General features: G+C 45.9%; 1 protein-coding gene and 1 pseudogene across 1 annotated transcript; both read right to left on the minus strand.

The window, feature by feature from the left end:
* Positions 1-7722: 7722 nt before the first annotated feature.
* Positions 7723-9344, minus strand: LOC133930762 (protein SRG1-like). The gene is made up of 4 exons (XM_062377489.1): positions 9034-9344; positions 8709-8968; positions 8213-8543; positions 7723-8101 (listed from the first exon to the last, which is right to left on the minus strand). Exons 1-4 carry the CDS (start codon positions 9268-9270, stop codon positions 7859-7861), a joined length of 1071 nt encoding a protein of 356 aa, XP_062233473.1. The 5' UTR covers positions 9271-9344; the 3' UTR covers positions 7723-7858.
* Positions 9345-10166: 822 nt separating this feature from the next.
* Positions 10167-10806, minus strand: LOC133930249 (protein SRG1-like; annotated as a pseudogene).
* Positions 10807-18335: the final 7529 nt, after the last annotated feature.

The raw sequence follows: 18335 nt of genomic DNA on the forward strand, positions 1-18335 counted from the left end.
TAATTTTGAAGGGACCTTCAAATTCCAAACCACCATATTCGTATTTATATTGTTATTATTTACAATAGTCGTATACATCAAATGTACTGAGAAAAGTCCATTTGCAGGCAGATTCCACCAAAACTTGTCATTTTGATCCTTTAGTTGAACAGAAACAATTCTGAACAAAAACATTTCTGAACAGAAACAATTCTGGGAGTTATGAGGTACACGTCAGGGCTGAGTAGCTAGTTAGTTTAAGGATACCTTTCTCTTTTAGCTGGGCTGTTTGGTGGACTCTAATGCTTGACAGTGATCTCCTATCCTACTTCGGTTCGCTGTGGTGCTTTATAATTCAGTGGTTGCAAATATATATCCACAACCATGCATGTTCCTTTTGCGTTGTAAATTATTGTATCAAGTTAATTAATTCCTCCGGTCACATGTAAGTATCGTTTTAATATTAACACGGTCTTTAATGCACAACTTTAACTACTAATTTTTTAATATTTTTATAAAACATAGCAAATATATGTTTTTATGAAAATACTTTTTAAATAAATCTACTCATATATTTCAAATATGTAAACTCGATATATAAAAAATAATTTAGAGTAAATTGTACAAAACTACAAGTATTATGCTATTTGTAACAAAAAAAAATATAAGTATTATGACTAGTAACACAAAACTACAAGTATAGTGCACTAATTTTACACAAAATCTGATTTTAATTAGATTCACTAAAAATGATTTTACATTTCTCCAAAAATCCTATGAATTTATGTACGTGTTACATAATTCATGTGAAACCTATTTTAATTGGATTCACTCAAAAAATTTATATATAATTTAAACTAAAATTCTTCAAAAAGACTATTTTTATAACTCCTAACAATTATTAGGGCCTAAAAAGTCCAAAAATATGAAAAAATCACTAATATTCTTCTTATATTATGGACTAATTTCTAGAATTATTCCCATTCCTAAATTATATGGTACAAAAGTGAGTTCCTTTGTAACGATCTATTTATATGCTCCATTTATATACTTACAAAGGAACTCATTTTTTCACTATAAAACCTAGATCTAGAAATAATTTTAGAAATTAACACCATATAATAAGAATATTAATTATTTGTTCCATATTTTTAGAATTTTATTTGAGGCTCTAACAATTGTTAGGAGTTATAAAAGTAGTCTTTTTTGGAGAATTTTAGTTTAAATTCTACACTATCTTTTTTATAAATCCAATTAAAATAGATTGCACATAAATTATTGAACACGTAAAAAAAGTTCTATGATTTTTGAGAAATATAAGACCATTTTGGGGTGAATTCAATTTAAATAAGGTTTTATGCTAAATTAGTACACAATACTTGTAGTTTTGTGTTACTAAGCGTAATACATGTAGTTTTATGTTACAAATGGTATAATAGTTATATTTTTGTGCAATTAACTCAATAGTTTATAATCAATATTTATAATGGTTGACTACGCGTAATCTAAAACGATACTTATTTATAACTGGGTGGAGTACTTTAGAAATTGGTTAGTCCTCTACTTCCCTTTTGCAACAGTTATAGTAGACTGGTAGAGTTCTAAAAGGTGCACCAGCACGTTTTTTTGGTAAATATAGACTGAAATTGGCTCACGCTGTTGTTACTCTGTTAGTAGTAAGGGAGGGACTATACATCAGTCGACTGAACTTTGAACGTGATATAGTTGATGCAATATGAGCGTTGATTCCAAACGAACGATCAGATGGTCTTCTTCAACCTCCAGACAACATCGTTGCTTCTTTTTTCTCTTTGAACTAAGCAGCAGCGATGAATTCTCCGGCACCGCCTTGCCTCCTCCCATCTTTCACACCGTCAGATCGCCACCCCGCTAACCACACAGCCACACCATTCCGGCTTGTATTCTTAGGCCATCTCCAGCAGCTACCTTAAATTTTCATCCTCAAAAATACTATTACAACACCCTCTATCACTATTACAGTATTCTTTATTTTTTCATCTCCAGCACTACCATATTTCCTACCTTTTACTACTCTTTTTCTCTCTCCGGTCCCGCTGTCAGCCTCTATAAACAGTACTGCTACAGTATTGCTACAGTGTTACAGTTGCTACAGTAACTCCGCAAATTTACAACCCCATTCTCTCCGTAACACTGTACCACGAGGTACAGACTCATTCTCTCCGTAACACTGTACCACTAGATGCGGAGGAGATGATTTTTAGTGCTACAGTACCCCCGCAAAGTAATGTACCACTGGATTCTGCAAATTTGAAGCCACTGCTGGAGTTGGTATTATTGTTATCAACACTTATTTTCAATAGGTATGAATATTATGTATTACCTGTTTCATTCAGTGTTTTTAATGTTTTATCTATCTGTTAGGTAAGTTTCTGAGTTATAATAATTTTGTCTTCATAGAGAACTGATTTGTTAAAACAAACTTCAGTATAAATTTCTCACATAAGGCATTGATTTCTCTTAATTAACTTATAGATCTCAGCTCGACGTGACAAATAAATGGAGCAGATTCGGGAGTACTTGTGCCTGAACAGAAGATATATTATTGGACTCCCATATGTGGCGGCTTGTCTTTTTTTTTCAAAAGAAATTTTCAGTCATGTTTTCACTCACTAGGTGTATTGGTTGCTAACATTAGTGGCTTGATCTCAATGGTTGCTAACATTAGTGGCTTGGTCTCTTTTTTATTGAGTGACTTACTTTTTAGAAAGTTTGGTTATCTCAACTCATGTGCAGTGGTAAACATAAGTTAAAGAGAATAAGTCAATCCATGTTTTGTAGTTGGCGTAGGTGCGATGAAACTTGGAACGCGTTCTATATATAGGGAACTATGTAAGATTTCATTCAGTTGCTGTTAACGGAGACAATTTAGTATGATGCAAGATTTTTGTTTTCTTTTTTTTAGCCTTTAATGACACTCGATCTGTCAGTTGTTGTTTTCAGCTCTAGCACTAACTTCGTCTGAATAATTTCCCATAATGGGTTCTATGCATGATTCGTAGTAGCAATTCTTTACTTTTTTCTTAGGTGTGTGAAATCAAGAAACAATTGTAACATATCTTACATGAAGAACCTGAAAAATAAATGACGACTTCCCTTTGAGCACTTGATCACAATAATGATATATATATAGAGAGAACTATATTGTTTCAGCAAACTTACTATATTGTTTTGCATCTGTTCTGGTTGACCATTATTTGTTCAGCTTGTTTTTTTAAACCAATTTGGATAGTATTATAAAAGCTTGGAAGAATCTAGATCTGAATTTGATCATCAAAGCCTCGAAAGCATTATACATGCATTCAGTACATGTATATGATGGTTGGAGGGGCTAATGATGCGCTGATATATTGGCATAATACTTTCAGCCATTATAGGGCATTTATGGTTTATGAACTTAAGTGTTTTTCCAACATCATCTATCAAATGCATGTTTTTTGTTGGATGTTTTGATAACGATGAACAGAGTAGTAATTTGTCTTCCTTTTTAATGGATGTAAAAGAGCATATCACTATTTCAATAGATACACATTTACATGTTTATGAAATGCCATGTTTTGATTAACGAAGTGTAAAAATCTGAGAACGGTTGCAATTGCTCTAAAATTAATTGTCAGAGCCCTCAAATTAAGGTGTACGCTGGATACAGTACCGACATTCATATGAGGCGAAAACCAAAATAGTAAAATATATTGCATGCGCCCATGCTCCAACGACCTCAGCGTGCACGACCGAACCAATTGAATCAGCAAGGAGATTCTACATCGGCACCGAATTAAGTCGCGTGTGTCCATCGAATAATCGCACATTCATACAAACAAATCATTCGTCCGGCTAACGAAAGCCGTAAACAAACAGAATCAGCTCCGCAATCCCTATCATGGCGTACACAACACACGCGATTGGCGGCTCTCCGTTGAAACATCGAGCTCGATCCCATCGCTCGCACTTGGCTGTCATACCATGTGGAGGATCCCAACAGCAAGCTGCGAAATCGCAGGCATATGCAAACTCACACAAAGACCGACCGACACTCGGCAGCTTGGGATGCCTGCATCACGCTAGCTAAGCAAGCGATTGGCGTGACATGACGCGGGAGCTATCGCCCTCGGCCAAGGCCATGCATGCACGCTATGATTGGAGGTTGGTGCCGACCGATCGAAAAAGGCTCGATCCATCCATCGGGCCAACGGCGACGGCAGCAGCCGAAGCATTGCGGTTTCAGGGCTTCAGGCATGTGCCGCGCGTGAATGCTCCGTGCTCGCCTGCTCGGCCACGGATTCCGCCGTAAATGCGCGTGCCGGTGCCGCGGTGATGCGGTCGCGCGGCGGCGCCACAAATGCGCCGCCGCCGCGCCTTGCTTCGCCCTGCCGCTGCGTCCGTCCGTCCGTCCGTCCGGCCGTCCGGCCAAAGCCGGGGCATGGTTCGTGACACGCTGACACTCTGTACGTCTGCAGTCAGTGGAGCCGTGCAGAAATTTCTACGTCAGCGGGGGCTGAGAGGCATAAATCGCGGCTAGGCTTTCTTGCAGACAGTCGCGTCAGGGAGCTCGGTGCAGTTTTGCGAGGCCGGAACGGGTATGGACTTGATTGGCCCCGGCCTGCGTATCGTATGGCCTCGGTCCTGGCAGTTTGCTGGATCTTACCGTGAGACCATGCATATGTCCCTGCGCGAGCTGAGTTGCCAGTCCACTTGCGGTGAGAATGGCAAATGGGCAATCTCGAGCGCCGGAGAGCACATGCTGCATTCAATTTTTTCAAGTACATGTAGTCAGGTGCACACGGACCGACCGACCGACATAGTGCATCTTAGCACACATCTTAACAACATTAGAGACATAATTTTACATGACACAAATATACATTTTTACTACTGAACATAGTCACATACGTATGTACTATTCCTTGTTAGAGATCTTTTTAGAACGCGGGTGAGGCGATGACGAACGCCCTTTGCCTTACCCGGTTTCTGAATGCCCATCTCCTATTCTCCTCATGTGAACATGACGCCGTTCCTGCTGCGGCCTCGGCCCATAAAAAAAGTTACCGCGGAGCCACCCGCGCCCGGCCGGCACGCTCTCCACCCCGACATTTTTCCAGGCCATGACCTGCGCCGCGCGGAGACCGAGCGATAACGTGGTCACCGTCGCAAGCGCCGAACAGGCGTCGCTGTCGACGAGCGGGCTGGAAAGGCAGGCAGGCAGGCAGCAGCCAGTGCGCACGCATAGCAACGCGCGCGCGCATGGCAGGCGGCACACGCAAGCGCCATCGCCCGTCGTCGGTGCTTCGGCGCTCCACCTGCCGCGCGTTGTCCGACGTTATAGGGAGTACGTACGGAGAGATAAAGGTCCTCTCTTCAATCATGCAGAGATGGGTGGAGCAACTGGGCATATCCGTCCGTTATCACAAGAACGTTTCAATGCCTTTTTCTCTCCCTCGTTAGCACTGCAGTGCACTACAGATCTCGGCTTCAATCTTACTATTACTAATTGGTGATGAGCCGCACTTGACAGAGAGAGAGATCCTAAAAATTATAGAAAAAAGCAAACCATCTGACCATCGGTTTGGTAAACTCTAATCACCATCTACAAGGATAGCCATTCGCAAGAGTACTACCGTGGACTACGGATCCACGGGTTAATGGGCTAGTACTAATAATGGCTAGTACTAATAATGGCTAGTAATTAATTAAAGGTATACATGTTTCCTGAACAAGTGATCGATCTTAACTACTGTCGGCGTCCCCGTCACATGGATGGTCCCATTCCCATGAGTACTGACATGCGATTACTGACTAATGACCCTTTTAAAAGTGTTCCTATAGTATTAAAGAATGCTGGCTAGTATGTGTTTCCCACACTGCCGCTAGTGACAGCGTAGACGATGTCGTAGTTTATGGCCATTGCGGTGGAGGTGCCATCTGATCGATCTCCATCGATCCCACGACCACGAATCGCTCATTCGCTCCTCAGATCCCATTCCCTGCTCCCTGCTGCTGCAGAGACAGCACAGCTCATGCTGCTAGATGCCGGCTGAATCCACCGTAATAGTAAGGGTATGTTCAGAACAGTTCTAGCTTTAAGAATTTTAGAAACTAATCATCTATAGCTTAAAAAAAACTTGAAGCTGAAGTTATGGGTAGTTTAATGATCTTTGTTTGAGACATTTTATTCTTTTTTAAACTAAAATCAAATATTCAAGCTGTCTGCCTGCTGTTTCGTCACTTAATGCATCGATTGGAGCGACGCCGCTTCACACTTATGTTTTTTAGTTCTGTTCACTACTCACGGGACTATGGATCATCAGCTCACGAATGTCGGTGCTGCCGGGCATATCTCGGTATATCCCCACGGCACGGCAGCAGACGGAGTATATTCCGCGCGGGAGCCCCCGTTCGCACCGGTGCCGTGCGTTCAGATCAGCAGCCATCGTTAACCAGCTCGCAACCCAGTAGGTTACCTCGGTTCGGCGGCGCGGGGTTGCTTACATCTGCCCGCCCACCTTGTTCTTTGGCAAATTCGCTGACGTGTCTAGCTCACTACTGCCGGATGAGCCCGGATGCGCTAACCTAGGGATGTTAATTTCTCCCGTCAGGTCGGATCTCACGGGTTTCAGACCCGACAGAGGTGGTTTCGGTGAAAAAATAGCCTGCGAAACTATCGGATCGCGGTCTCGACTTGGTTCGTGTTTGGATTTATTTTTTTACCCGCGGGTGTCACCGAAACCCCGCCCACCTAGCGCCTGCACCTGCCCTGCCCCAATCGCCCGCCGCGCCCCGTCCACCCGCCGCACCCCGTCCACCCGCGCCGCTCTCCCACTGTCGGGTTTTGGGTTGCCCCCGGGGCTAGGGGCGGGATGATTTTGCGTCCGATATTGATTTCGGGTTCGAATCGGGTTTAGCAAGTTAGGTTTTGGGTTCGGATCCGTTTGAGTAAAACCCGACAGAAGCAGACCCGTTGCCATCTCTACGCCAATCAACCAACCAGTCCGGCCACGCCGGACCAGCACGAGGGCGCAGCAGCAGCGGCAGCGCTGCGCAGTATTTTTATATTTTGAAAGTTAAAAAATTACATAAATAGGCGTCCGTTTGAAAAAAAAATGTGGAATTAAGTTATTGTAGATGTAGTCCTTACAACGAACAACAGTAATCTAGCTCCAATTTTTTTCAAATAGACATTTATTTTTGCAAATTTTGATTTTTAAAATATAAAAATATAAAAATTCCCGAACTTGACCGCGCTTTCAAACTAGTATGGGCCTGCGCTGCTTGCTTCAGCTGGCTCTGTTGACGGTCGGGTTGGGCTCTGGTTCAGTCGGTTGTGTTTGCCTCCAGTTCCTTTTCTTTCCTTGACGGTGTCCGGTTATGGGCCAGATGGCAATGCGCTTCTGTTTGCATGCAGATCGCTGCAATACGCACCGGGCTCCGGTGCTCCTTCTGTATGGGCCTATGGGGGACGACTCAGTCTAGTCCATCCGCTTGGGTCCAATGCGAACCAAAGCCCTACATGTCATCACCTGATTAGGCTTCTTCTTCCTTTTGTTTTTCTTTGAACGAATTGTGAGCTAGGTTACATACTAAATCAAATTTAGATCAGATTCTAAGATAGTCTTAGATCTACCGAACTACCCTCTGAGTTTGCCACTACATATCATTTCATATGGTGATTAACACGAAACCAAAAGGTGAAATAACAGGAGAGCGGCATTTCAGAGAGCAAATTGATGGCGGCCGGCGTATCATCAATTTTCATTGTCCGACTGGCGATTCTTTTTTCTTTTCCCGATTACAAGGACCGGACCACCACCCCACGGGCCCGCGCCCCAGCCGCAGCGAATCACGTTCAGACCTTCACCGTGTCGATGGCTCGTGTCCCCCTCGCGAACGTCTCGAACAGCTCCGCGATGTAGTCCTTGGTCTTCATCTTCCCGTACCGCCTCGGCCTCTCCTCGTCCACCAGCTCCGGCGCCGGCTCGATCTCCTTCTCCGGGTCCAGCGTGTAGAACATCGCCACCGACACCCGCTCCCGCTCCACGTTGGTCACCACCCTGTGCACCGGGCTCTTGAAGAACCCGTTGCTCAGTATCTGCGTCCATCGGAACGAAAGAAAGAGATGCCAATAATTTCACTCAAATTACTTGTCCCCAAGACCGAACACGGGGGAACAGCACAAGTTAAGCCTGCTACTTCGTGATACCTCTATTGCATCTCCTACGTTGACAAGCAGTGCGTTTGGAACGATGGGCACGTCGTACCAGACGCCGCCGTCGTTCTGCACCTGGAGCCCGCTGACGGTGTCGTCGACGAAGACGACGGTGATCACCGAGCCGTCGGAGTGGGGCTTCAGGCCGAAGACGCGGTCCGGCTTGGGGCAGCGCGGGTAGTAGTTGAACCTGGCGTACGTCGCGGCCTCCTCGTCCATCATGTCGACGAAGTAGCCATCGTGCAGACCCACTAGCTTGGCCATGTTTGTCAGCACGAGGTTGGCGATCGCCCTGCACCTGGCGGTGTACTCGCGCAGAGCGTCGCTGCAGCACAAACCCTGAACGATCAGGCAACTGCGGAGGCAGCTCACGCACTGACAGTCTTAGGCCACGTAGGAATTTCGAAGGATTCCTTTTGGAATCGAACCGATTCCTGCAAGATTCTTGCATTCCAAACGGAGCCGTAGCATGGACCGGAGCTAGGTGTACCTGAAGGAAGGAGGCTGTGTCGGCCACAGGCTGTGGACTCTCCGGTGCTCTGGCTCCACGATGAGGTAGAACCGGTCGCACCAGTCCAGGATCTGGCTCTCAGCTACGACCATGTCGTTGCCGTACCCTTCGGTCCTGAACTCCTTGCCGTTCACCAGGTTGGAGTACTTCTGCTTCTCATCCATCGGGAGCTTGTAAAATTCCCTCGTCACTTTCATCATTTCGGCAAGAAAACTTGGCTCCATCCCATGGCCAACGGCCTGCAGAAAGATCGATCAGAAAGGAAAAAAAAGGAAAGGAAAATATTTAAGCTACAAGAGTTTACCAGGAAGAGGCCCCAGTTCTGCAGGGCGGACCGCAGCTTGGCGGCCTCATCGGCGCCGTGGTGAGTGTCAGCAGACAGCCGGCTGAGGTCGACGACGGGGATGGGCTCGGGCATCGCGGCGCCGGCCACGGCGGGCCTGTCTTGCTCGCGGACCACGTACCGGCTCGGTGGCTCCTGCACGCCAGCCACCAGCTCTTGCACGATCGGCGGTATCTTCCATGGTTGGTCGTCGGCCATGGTCGCTTGCTTGCCACAGTTGTTGGTCCGAAGCTAACTGCCTCCCTTATCCCGTCTCTGGGTCTGGACGGCACTTCGCTCCAGTTTTGTAAAAGAAGACGGCGACATGCCATTGTCGCTTATGCTGATGCGCATGTCATGCATACAGGGACACGCAAGGAAGATTTGAGCGATGTAGTTGGAATGTGATGTTGCATCTTAATTCCCGTGGTCTACTCTACTACAGTAAACAGGAAAAGATGCAGAGGAATATACCCAGCACCGCACTCACCTCTTTTTTTCCCCCTCTAAACAACAAAGGTGATGATAGTGGGGGAAAAGGGGAAATTTTGTTTTTGTCACTTGTGTGCATGATCTCGTTGCCTATCATGCTATTTGTATTTTTTGAAAAATTTGGAATGCTTTCGTACAATCCGGTACATCTGAATTGGCTGAACTAACGGTGACGGCAAAAGCAAAAAATGGACGTAATGGAAGAATAACGAAAGGAAAAGGTGTAAATTTCAGTTCCATAATGAGGCAAAGCTTCAACCTTAGTAGAGAAAACAAAATCATATTAAGTAATTGATTCCAAGATTCGAAAGTTCATACTGTATCTTTTTGATTGGCCCCAAGTCCTGTACATTTGATACAAGTTCAACCTCAACCCAGGAACCAAACACACTTTGATTGTCGCGCACAGGCCCTGTACCTGTACCACCTCCCCAGAAACATATGGTTACCTTGGTACAGCACATTTTAGCAGCGTAAACCAAAGTTAAATCGTAAGAAACTTCTTTTATATTTTAAAAAGCCACCAACAGGTTCTTTACATCGGCATATTATGTTCCCCACAATGAGAAAGAAAATATTCTTTATTCACCATGGCTACTCCGTTCGAAACTAAGCTGCCTCACTTAGAGATCTTCAGAGTCGATAAATCTTGTTCCTCTAGAAACATGTTCATAGAACCTGACCAGATACTCCTTGACTTTAGTTTCCTGTAATGTGCCGGTTGCTTCTCATCTAGCAGATCGCTGCTGGCTCAATATCTTTCTTAGGGTCCAGGCCATGGAACATGGCCACTGAGATCCTCTCTTTCTCCACGTTTGTAACAGCGCGGTGCACTGGACTCTTGAAGACCCCATTGCTCATTATCTGCATCGATGATGGTCAGATTGGATCAGAACTGGGTTATGCATCATGACAGATATAGCAGTGCAGATATTTTGGATCTTGTAAGTACCTCCATGTAGTCTCCTATGTTAATCAGCAATCTGTGAGGACTGGTTGGAACAGTGTGCCACGCGCCATCTCCAAGAACTTGCAGTCCACCAACATCTTTGTCCATTAGAAGAATGGTAAGAACACGACCATCAGAGTGAGGCCTGACCCCAAAGACAAGATCTGGTCGTGGACAGGGAGGGTAGTATAGTTGAATCTGGCAAAACTGAGAGCCTTGACGCTAAATTGGGCAACAAAGTAATCTTCGTTAAGTCCCAAAGTCTTGGCCATTGCCCGAAGGATACAATCTTTGATTCTCCTGCAGTTCAGCATGTACTCGTGTAGAACAACGCGGCAAATAGCCATAAATTAGTTCAGAGGAACCAAGTTTGGACTGCTAATGCATAATTATCAAGTTGGGTTGCATCACTCGTAGCATAAAGAAGCAAATGTGACCTATTTTTAAAATCGACAGCATTGAGAGATTACCTGAAATATTTGGGATGTTTGGGCCAATAGGCAGATCCCTCTTTAGGTATAACCAACCCATAAAAAATAATATTTGGCATGTCAATTGCTCGCTAAAAGTGAAGTTAGTTTTATTGCACTCTTTTTAATTAATTAACCCTTTGGAGAGAATCTCACTAAATTGGTTATACCATGAGCTGGTAAACTTTAATTCAAGTGTTTCTTGTTGCATTATGTTCATTACTCAGTACCACATCTCCTATTAAATTTTCATGGCATTTGGTGCATGTCACGTAGCATTTCATCATATTAATTGCGATGCATCGTTCTTTCTTTTAGTGATCGATGAACCAGAGGGTGACGAGGGTATTCTTGAGGTGAAATCTGATTGTGATATTGTGTGTGAAGCAATTGAGCACCAAGATAAACATCTAAGCATGTTGCACCCATTACTTTGGATCATATTTTGTCTTTAATTTGATAAAGTATGCTATATGTATGCCATGCATGATAGTTAGTCGAGGTCCGGCTTTTGAGAGTAGATTCTAATTGTTGCATTACCATTCCTTGGTATTGTTATCCTTTGATCCATCGTAACCCCAGAGAATAGCACTTAATAGTCTAATTTAAAATTAATACATTATGCTTAGCAAGGCTTAGGTCATCGGTAGAAGTCGAGCGGTAGTTCAACCATCATTCGCGAGCTTAGAGTTTACTTTTATTCACAAAGATAATGATGATGGAGGAATGTATAAGTTAGTAAGGAGGAGACGAGATTCGGACGGGCAATAGGGATGACTTCAGAAGGGAGTCTCGGATACTATGGGCCCTGTACGACGATATTTTGTCGTATATCCACATAATATTTCTACACATACACATGCATATGAATACATATAAAAAAGAGAAACGACCACAGCTGGCTCGTGCCTCTTTTCTCCTCTCTCACCCTTTCTCCCGTGCTGGGCCAGGCTGGCCCACTTCCCCTTTTCTTGGCCCGCAGCAGGCCGACCTGACTGCCTGTCTCTTTTCCCCCTCCCAGCCAAACCACCCCAGGCCGAGCGCCCCCTTGCTCCTCTTCTTCCCCTAACCTCCAGAGACCATGGGCGCCACCCCTTGCTTCTCTCCTGCGCCAAACCGCCTCTCCCTGCCATCCGAGCCGAGTGCCCCCCTCCTCTCTATCTCCAACCGCTTGAATCAAATCAAACCCCTATCCTATCTCCAGTTCAAATCGTCCCAATCCCAACCAAATCGGAGCTTATCTCTTCACCGCAATCTACGGAGGCCGCAACCGATTCAATATCGATCCGCCCCCAGGCTGCTGCCCTATATAAGCAGAGGAAGGGGATCAAGTTCAGGGGGGGGGGGGCAGAGAGAGGGAAGGGTGAAGCCCCTGCCCCCCTTGATGGGAGCACCGATGAGAAGAGAAGCCGGCCGCGCCGTGCCTTTGTGCCGTGCGCCCCTCCTCCTTCTTCTTTGCTACAGATCTTTTGCCGCACAGGTGTTCTTCGGTCTTGTTGTCGTACAGGTACGTCAGCCAGCTTCGCGCCGTGGTCGTGCAAGCAGGTGTTCTAACCGGCCTTGTTGCCATTGCCGTTGAGGTGTTGATTTTGTTGGTGCTTGGATTCGACCGGCCTCATTCCTGTGACCGCACAGGTACACCGGCTGGCTTCACGCCGTGGCCGTGTGAGCAAGTGTTCCGGTTGGCCTTGTTGTTGCTGCCGTTTAGGTGTTTTGGTGGTGCTTTGTTTTCTGGCCGGCCTTCGTGCCATGGTCGTGAGGTGCACAGGTACGTCGGCCGGTGCTTTGTGCCTGTGTCCGTGCGAGCAGGTTGAGTCCCGGCCGGCCTCTTGTGCTGTGGATGTGAAGATGGAGATGTGTTGTGATTTGGTTCAGTTGTTCTTTGTTCTGGGGCGATATGACTGGCTTTGTTGCCGTGACTGTGGAGATGTGTCGTGCTTTGATTCGGTGGCCGGTTGTTCTTTTGTTCTGTGATGAAAGCCGATCGGCCTCGTTGCCGTGGCCATGGAGGTGTGATGGTCGTCGGTGCTTCCTGATTTGTGATGGGCTCCGGCCGGCACTTGTGCCATGGCCGTCAAATAGGGCGTGCTATCGTGTGTTTTGATGAGTGCGCATAGGCTCGCTGCCCCTTTCTTCGTTTGCTGTCGTGTTCATGCACCGGCTGGGTGTTAGATGGCCGTCGGGTGCGTGTTGCTAGCATGGTGCTGCTTGGTGATTTTTTTTTTTTGCCGTCGTTCTGCTCTGTTCAGTCTTCAGTGATACTTGGCCGGTTGGCGTATGTGTGCTTTGTTCTATTCCCGGTTGTGGCATGCGTGCTGCCGTGTCCTTGTTGGCAGCCTTGTGTCCTTGTTGTCCTATGCCCTGCTGCTAGACGATGATGTGGCCTGAGATTTTTCTGAGGGTGCAGTCATGTGGTTATTTGTTAATTATGGCAGTATCACTTAACTGTTGTGATTACTTGTGATTGGTGGCCTTGATATTTGATAAGTTGGTCGGGCTACTGTGATGTGTATGCTGCCCTAATGTTGGCCAAAGCTTCTATATGGTTCTTGTCATTGCAGCTCCCTGTTACTGATCAAGAGAGGATTTTGTCATGCTATTTTGTTGCTGATAGCTGAGCTGCCGTTGTAATCCATCTCCTTGTTATCAAGTGGCTTGATGCATCTAGTTATGTGTCTATTTTGTTGCTAATCAGAATAGTGATATCACCAGATTTGTCTTGCTTGGGCCAATGACGGGTGTTGCTAACCATCTGGCTGTATTGTTGCCATTCACTTGTGTCGTCTTGGATCCCTATTGCCATTTACTTCGGTAACTTGATGTATATGTTGAGTATCCTCTCTGTTGCTCGTGACTCGATGATGATGGGTTCTGTGGCTTGTGATTGCTTGCCCTGAGCTGATGGCTGTTGGTTTCTGTTGCCAAGTGATGTTGCCCTCTTGCTATTGAGATGAGGGTTATGTGATGCCGAGCTCTTGTTGCCTGAGGATGCCATGGCCGATGATACATATTGAGGCCCAGCAGTGCGGTTGCCTTTCAGATGCCATTGTTATTACCCTTTCGCCTTTGTGGTGTTTGCCTTCGTGGCTGAGTTGCCTGTGGGATGTTGTCGAGATTAGGGGTTGTAGATAGGATTTCAGAAATGTTGCAGTTCACCGGGCTCCCGAGAGGTTGTAGCTAGTGAATTGTTGGGTAGCTGGACTCTCTCTCCCTCTATCTCCTTGTAGTACCTGAGGCTACGACCGATGATGAGGGGTTACAGATTCTGAGGCCTACGTGGTCGATGATGACCCAGGATATATAAACAGTCCATAAAGCTCACGCTAGACTGTTTGTTCCATCTTTGGTTTTATTTATTGTCTAACGCTCACTCTACTTTGTCTTTGATGCGTGTGTCTACAGACTTGCAGACTCGGCGACGGCCTAATGACGACTAGTACATTAGCTTAATCGAAGGTAGTCTGGGAAGCTGAATGTAATTAAACGGCGGCCTTGCGAGGCCCCGGGAATCAGGACTAATGATCGCCATGAAGTTTAGTCAGATAGCGTGTGCGTTTGTACGTATGTGTGAACAAATGAAACTGTACTTTATGATTTTGATAATTGTCGGTCGGGTGAACACCGCAAGCGGGGATCCTGAGGGACCCCCTTTGAGATTCAACCGGGGGGCTGGTTCTAGATCTACCTCGTACGTGGATTTAATGCGAGGATATGAGATGTAGGCAGGACAGATGATCGTCTGCTAGTGGGAGTAAATGCACAAGAGATTTTAGACAGGTTCGGACCACACGGAGCGTAATACCCTACTCTTGTGTGGATGATATGCTATAAATGCTCTGGGAATGCCTTTCTCTGGATCTCTGTGTTACAAGGTTTTTTTATCTAAGTCTAGAGCTTCGGTCTTCAAGTGCCGATCTCTCTGAGCTTCAGCTGTGTGCTAGAACTTCTTAGACCTGTTCGAACCCGTAGGACTTCTCCTTTGGACTTGTTCTGACTCTGGAGTGCACCCCCCTTTTATCCTATCGGGAGAGGCTCGGCGTGTCCAGAAACGGGGGCGCGAGTTCCCATGAGCCATAAATGGAAAGCAACCGTCATGGGGCTGCAGCTTGACATTACAGGGGGTTGAAAATGCGCCTTCGGCCGGTCTTGTCGCCCATTATGCCCAACTTTAGCAGGTGTAGGGGGGCTCACCGGGCAGCCGCTGAACAACCCCGCATGCCCGCTCAGTCAGAGCAGGTCTGACACAGCAGGGGGGGCAGGCGATATGCCTCGAGCCCAGCGACAATATCTCCAAGCCCCGCAGAGTGACGCGTGATGGGACCCATCGCATTAAATGTCCCCACGCCCCTGCTAGGCGGTGGCAGGGGCTGATGTACTCGGTACGACAGGCGTGGGGGGAGTGGTTGGAAGTGACAAGCCACACTCGCTCTTAAATGCAGCATCGGGCCTTTCACCGATTGACACCTCACCGTTGAGCCCTTGTGGGGTCCACCGGCAAGAGGCTTCTCAGGTCCTCGGGGAACTCTGGGTGCTCGGTGGTCACTGTTTATGGCCCCGAGCGCTCTCTCCCGGATATGTCTCTTCTCGGATCCTTGGGGAACTCCGGGTACTCGGGGACCACTGTTCATGGACCCGAGCACCCTCTCCCGGAACTGGCACTTCTCGGGTCCTCGGGGAACTACGGGTACTCGGGGGGTCATTGTTCATGGACCCGAGCGTCCTCTCCCTAAACTGGCACTTCTCGATCCTCGGGGAGATAGTCCCCAAGGGAAGGCGCCACGTGACATTCTACTGTCCTGGCCTCGGGACTCGGGGACCCTTGGTTCCCATGTCACCGACAATAATGAATGAATAAAGTTACTTATTTCAATTACATTTTGTCTCCTGTTACTTTCGTATACGATAGTATACTGGCACGGCCGTATATATTCAGAGTTATACAAAATACATCAATTCGAAATACAAATGACAAGTTTCGAATCCGCAAAACAGGCCTATTTGAATCATTTAAGGATCAATCGTTGTTGTAGTTGGCTTTGTTACTTTCCGTACTTACTAGATGTCGATATAATGATAAGATAAGCCGAATACCTTTGGTAGTTGTGACTTTTTGGCTTGTTAGCTTATAGTGTCGTGAGTATAATAGGCTTATAGAGGTAATGTCGTAAATGTGTTGTGGGCATAATAGACTTGGAGATGTATCTAGTTTGCTCGATGAGTAGTTCTAGCTACCTCCACACTTTTAGACGTAACCAAGGTGCTCCGGAAGTAGCCTTAGTGAACTTTCACACCTATAATTGTATGTTCAAATGGTCCGGGCTCAATTGAAAAAGGTTGTCATGAGTACCCCTTGTGCGTACTTTAGTGGATAGCACAAGTCAAATGATCCTCGTGTCATGTGGGCAAATGAGTACCCCTGTAGGGTGTACGATCAATTCGAATTGCCACACTCTCGGTCATGAGCACGCTTCTATCCATTTGTATCAATCGTAGAGTTTTTGATGTTAGGATGTTATGGTATGTTGGGTTATAGTTGTGATGGCCGATGATGAGTTGAGATGGTTCAAGTTACAGTTATGTTATGTTGTTGATCTCGATATAGGAGGATGCAAATGGTTACGTGTAGATTCTCACACATTGGGTCAAATTTTGCTCTTGCATATGAACTCACTGAATCTTATGGCTGATTCCTTGTTAATTCATCTAGATGAATAATCCTTAAAGTCGAGTTATTATATGTATCCAATATAGATTAAGTCTTGCGAGTACCTTTTGTATTCACGTTGCTTGTTTGCTTTTCAGGTGGAGTTAGGTGCTGGCTACTTGAATCCCACTGAGAGCAATGTGGTGGCGAGCAATTGCTATACTACTTCTAACTCCGGTCGGTTGCCTTGTGAGCACAATGGCATCATCGGTCTTTATTTTCTTTAGATATTTTTTGCTGCGGTTAATGTATATTTATGCTAGATAACACTTGTCTTTGCTTAGTTCATCAACTTGTAATCACTTGTAATCATATTCAATCATGATGTTGTGATATACATATTGATAGAGATATGTGTGGATAATAGCTATACTGGAAATTATCAAAACTACATATTGGGACTATTGGGATTGAATTGGTTTTAAGCCTAGAGTTAGGATTTTAGGCCTAGCGATGGGTGGCACTGCACGAACGAGCTGGTGTGGCATCATTGGCCATGAGTGGCAGCCGCGGGTGGTGGGCGGTGTGTCTGCACATGAGGCAGGGGGTCTTCAAGACGATAAGGTTAGGAGAGGGTGAGATTGAGACAAAGAGTGATGAACAGTGTGGCGAGGCGATGGTGCAATGGGCAGACACAATACCTGTGGCCGTGCCAGCGGATGACAATGGGGAGTGGTAGTGCGCAGCCGGGCAGATGCTACAGTACATGTGGCAGAAGGAGAGAACTAGAACAATGAAGGCGACAGTAGCGTGGTCTGCTCTCTCACGACCCATTGCTAGATAACACTGAGATCCGTTCGATCCATATCCTGCGGTCAGGAATAAGCATGGGCACCCGATACGAATCCGTCGTGACGCGAACTGACGAGCGCTTCCGTGCCCTATCGTCATCCCGCCGCGCTCCTTCGCCGGTCTCTGGCGAGCTCCAGAGTCTTGGATGCTCCGGCGTTCGTACGATCCGGCCGAAGTCTCTCCGCTTCTTCTCGCGCGGCAACGCTCCGAACTAGAAGATGAATCTGCTCCACCCAACCGAGAGTGGATCTTGCAATGCAATGTTGTGTACGTGTGCATCATCGCGTAAAAAATGCCCGTCTTGATGATCTCAGTAAGGCAGCAGAGGTCGGCTGTGAGTTAGTGCTAAAAAATCTTCAGAAGTCATAGAAGAGCACCACTCCCTCCCTCCTATATATATATAGTGTGTGTGCCATATGCGTGCAAATGTTGGTGAATTCTGAGTTCTGAATTTCTTATCAGTTCAGTCTGCGCTATGGCTTCTCTACGCCCGGTTTGGCCAATCAACCTACTGCTGTTTTCCCATCGATTTGATCCGATCAGATGAGGGTGCAGGTGGCGATCGACCACACGCTCACGGCGCATCGACTCGTACGTCTCCAAACGGTGGCTTCAATCTTAATGGATTTTTAGTTTTCTAGTACTCGACGCGAAGAGTGGCGACATTAGTTTTCTAGACTCTTTATTTAGATAGTTTGATTTTCAAACCGTATAAAAATAAAACTGCTAATTTTAATAATTTTTAATTCTAAATTTAACTGCTTATTAATCGTATTTGATATAGACTCTTTAGTTAAATCTAAACTGTTAAATATTTATAACAACAGTTAAATATTCATAACAATGAGTGATCTAGATTTTTTCTTTTTTTTAGATT

Source organism: Phragmites australis, chromosome 10 (assembly GCF_958298935.1).
Source record: "Phragmites australis chromosome 10, lpPhrAust1.1, whole genome shotgun sequence".
Lineage (NCBI taxonomy): Eukaryota > Viridiplantae > Streptophyta > Magnoliopsida > Poales > Poaceae > Phragmites > Phragmites australis.